Source organism: Nanorana parkeri, unplaced genomic scaffold, assembly GCF_000935625.1.
Source record: "Nanorana parkeri isolate BGI_ZX_2015 unplaced genomic scaffold, ASM93562v1 scaffold1731, whole genome shotgun sequence".
NCBI classification, from domain to species: domain Eukaryota; kingdom Metazoa; phylum Chordata; class Amphibia; order Anura; family Dicroglossidae; genus Nanorana; species Nanorana parkeri.
In genome coordinates this window covers 2,742-5,551 of record NW_017307999.1, presented here as the reverse complement: position 1 = coordinate 5,551, position 2,810 = coordinate 2,742, and the positions used below count along the sequence as shown (strand labels likewise).

The following is a 2,810-nucleotide window of genomic DNA, read 5'->3' as shown; positions in this document are numbered from 1 at the left end:
GGTCACTCCTGACTGGTGAGGAAGCCTGTCAATCATCCAATCGGCCAATCAGCGGGAGAAGAGGTAAGAATGGAGCCGATGACTAGGCTGTGACATCTGCTCCAGTCTTTCTGACCTCTTCTCCCGCTGATTGGCCGATTGGATGATGACAGGCTTCCTCACCAGTCACTCCTGACTGTTCCTCAGGTCAGAATGAAGCAGATGACAGAGGAGGTCGCGGCCATCTTGCTTGATTGAAGACGCGATGGAGGTCCTGTGTGCGGCGGATCCGGGTCCCTGAAGATGGCGGACGCAGCACAGGTACTCGTTTTATGTTTTGGAGTATTTGCACGAGTACGAGTACTCATGCAAATACTCGGTATCGCGGCCGATACCGATGCTTGTATCGGTATCGGTGCATCCCTAACCTGAACCATCCATTTTTTTTATAGCTAATCAGGTAGACCCTAGTTGTTGGTAAACATAATGGATATGGTACAAAAACTGCAAAGTGTGTGTGCAGCTTTACAACCTACTTAAGTGTAACAAATCTGTTCCAAATCATCCAATTATATTTTCCTACAACCACGTTTGAGTTTTTGAAATGGAATGGATCTTATTTGAGTCCAGAAACCATTAGATTTGTCTAGAGTTCACGTCTAAACTGTAGCATAAACAATCCAATCATATTATATCTAAATCTAAGTTCAACATAATTTAACACCACAATTCTATTTATTAATTAAAGACACACATTTGTTCATCACCCTTTAAGCCATCCATGTAGTGGGTGGGTAGTAAATGTTCCACAGCATGATGCACTGGGCTGTGGATGTGTTTATGAATGTTCTACTGCAGGACTGGTGGGGACATCATATTGATCACATAACATTATTTATAAACAAGCCGACGCTGGAAGGCTGAACTGTCATTATAACTCCCACAGAGAGAGGCACTTTAACAGAAGCAGTTGGCAGGCCCCAGCTACTAAAGTAAAAGGCAGATTTTTTATTGAAAATACATTATTACATTTAAATAATATATATAGTAAGCTGTTAAAATTAAATTTGTCAGCTTATAATACAAATCTTAATAGGATATCTTAAAAAAACAGTGGATACATTTTAAGAAATACAGTATACGTCCTTAAAAAATCAGCGTAAACATTTTTTAGGTAAGCAAATTAGTTATACAGTTGTATTCAAGTTAACTGGTGCATATTAGCTAAATATTAGACATGTGCACCAGCAAAAAAATTGTTTCTTTTTGATTTGGATTTTGCGTTATTTTGTTTTTTGAGATTCGAGTCCGAAAGTCAATTTTTTTCGGAATCCGGATTCAGATGAAATTCGTTAGCGGTAGTCATTTTGTTTTCCTTTGATTTGTTCGTTCGTTGCAGAAAAGTGACATTGAAGAGGAAAAAAAAAAGTTTGTTGTTTCTCAAATGTCACTTTGCTGCAACAAAATTTCTTCCAACAAACTAAAATCCGTACAGACTACCGTTAACGAATTTCGGAATCGGAAATTCGGATTAGTTTGCATTTGTTATATCTGTAATTCGGAATTCGGATACATCCGAATCTCCGAATTTCCAAAATTTCATCCGAATTTCGATTCGGCATCTAGGAATTAATCACCCCAGATTACAAAAAGTTTAATGATGAAAGTGCCTTTGTCCTCCACCCCAAACTAGATTTTTTTGAAGCTGTAGTTGGCAAGACAAAGAGCTACTGAGACATTAATGAATGACTGTTAAATGCTGAGAATTAGCAAATACCGGCATTACAAAGCCTGATATAACTGATATAGTGTACGTGGCCAGTCATATAGGCACAAAGTGACAAGACGTACACTGTACGTCTCCCGTCACGAAGGGGTTAATGGTGAATATTCTACTCTAACAAGGTAGATATAGTAGGAGAGAAATAAACATTATTTGTTGAATCTTCTCCGTGGTGTCTTCTTCTTCTTCCCTTGTACAGTTGAAAACTTAAATTTGTATATGTACATACTGTACATGCATGTGTACAGAGCACGGTACATGTTATGCTATATATGTTATGTGTTAGGGAGCATAATAGTTTTGAACAAAAAGTTGTCATAGCCTGAAAAAAGATTGGCAATGTTATTTAGGGGAACATTTATAAAGAAGTAAAATGTGACTTTTACACACATTCACTGCTGTTGAATCAATCATGTTCATTAAAAACACATGTGATAACACATGTGGTACCACATGATTTGTCTTCAAAAAACAATTCCTCATCTACTACTACCTGCAAAGAAATTGCCCACTGACCTCCCTGACCCTCTAAGTCACATTCCACAAATTGTCCTATTAATTATCTTACCATGGAAGCCTCGTACAGGATGTCAGCACCCTTTTTTCCAGCATTATTACAGCTATGCATTACTTACAACCCAACATATCTTTATTGCCATGAGATTATTTTTCCCCCACACCCTCAGCCTTATTTGCAATATCCTTTATTTGACCACCATATAATGTCAAGATGTGAGATTAAAGAATTAAAGAGATTAAAAAACATGCACCAGGAAGATTCATCTGCACTGAATATTTGGTAAATGTCAGACTCACTGATTTATATATATGCCCCTCAATGTTTATTTACTTATGCAATAATTCTGAAAAATTCCTACCTGTATTGTTTCCTTGCATCATATCCAACCGCATTTGACTCCCAAATTTTTGTTGCTAGGACTCGTACTGTGTTCAGGAATAGGATAAAATTAAGCTGAATGATAGAAAATGATTGTATTTTTTAATTTTTTAATAAAAACACCAAACATTAAGAAATTAGTATATATAT

General features: G+C 36.9%; 1 protein-coding gene across 1 annotated transcript in view; it reads right to left on the bottom strand.

The window, feature by feature from the left end:
- The window catches only part of LOC108799462 (parathyroid hormone 2 receptor-like), a 24,163-nt gene that overhangs the window by 19,964 nt on the left and 1,389 nt on the right, over positions 1-2,810 (bottom strand). The window contains exon 2 of the mRNA XM_018571323.1: positions 2,641-2,735. Within this exon, the coding sequence (XP_018426825.1) occupies positions 2,641-2,735 (95 nt within the window). The remainder of the gene's footprint in view (positions 1-2,640; positions 2,736-2,810) is intronic.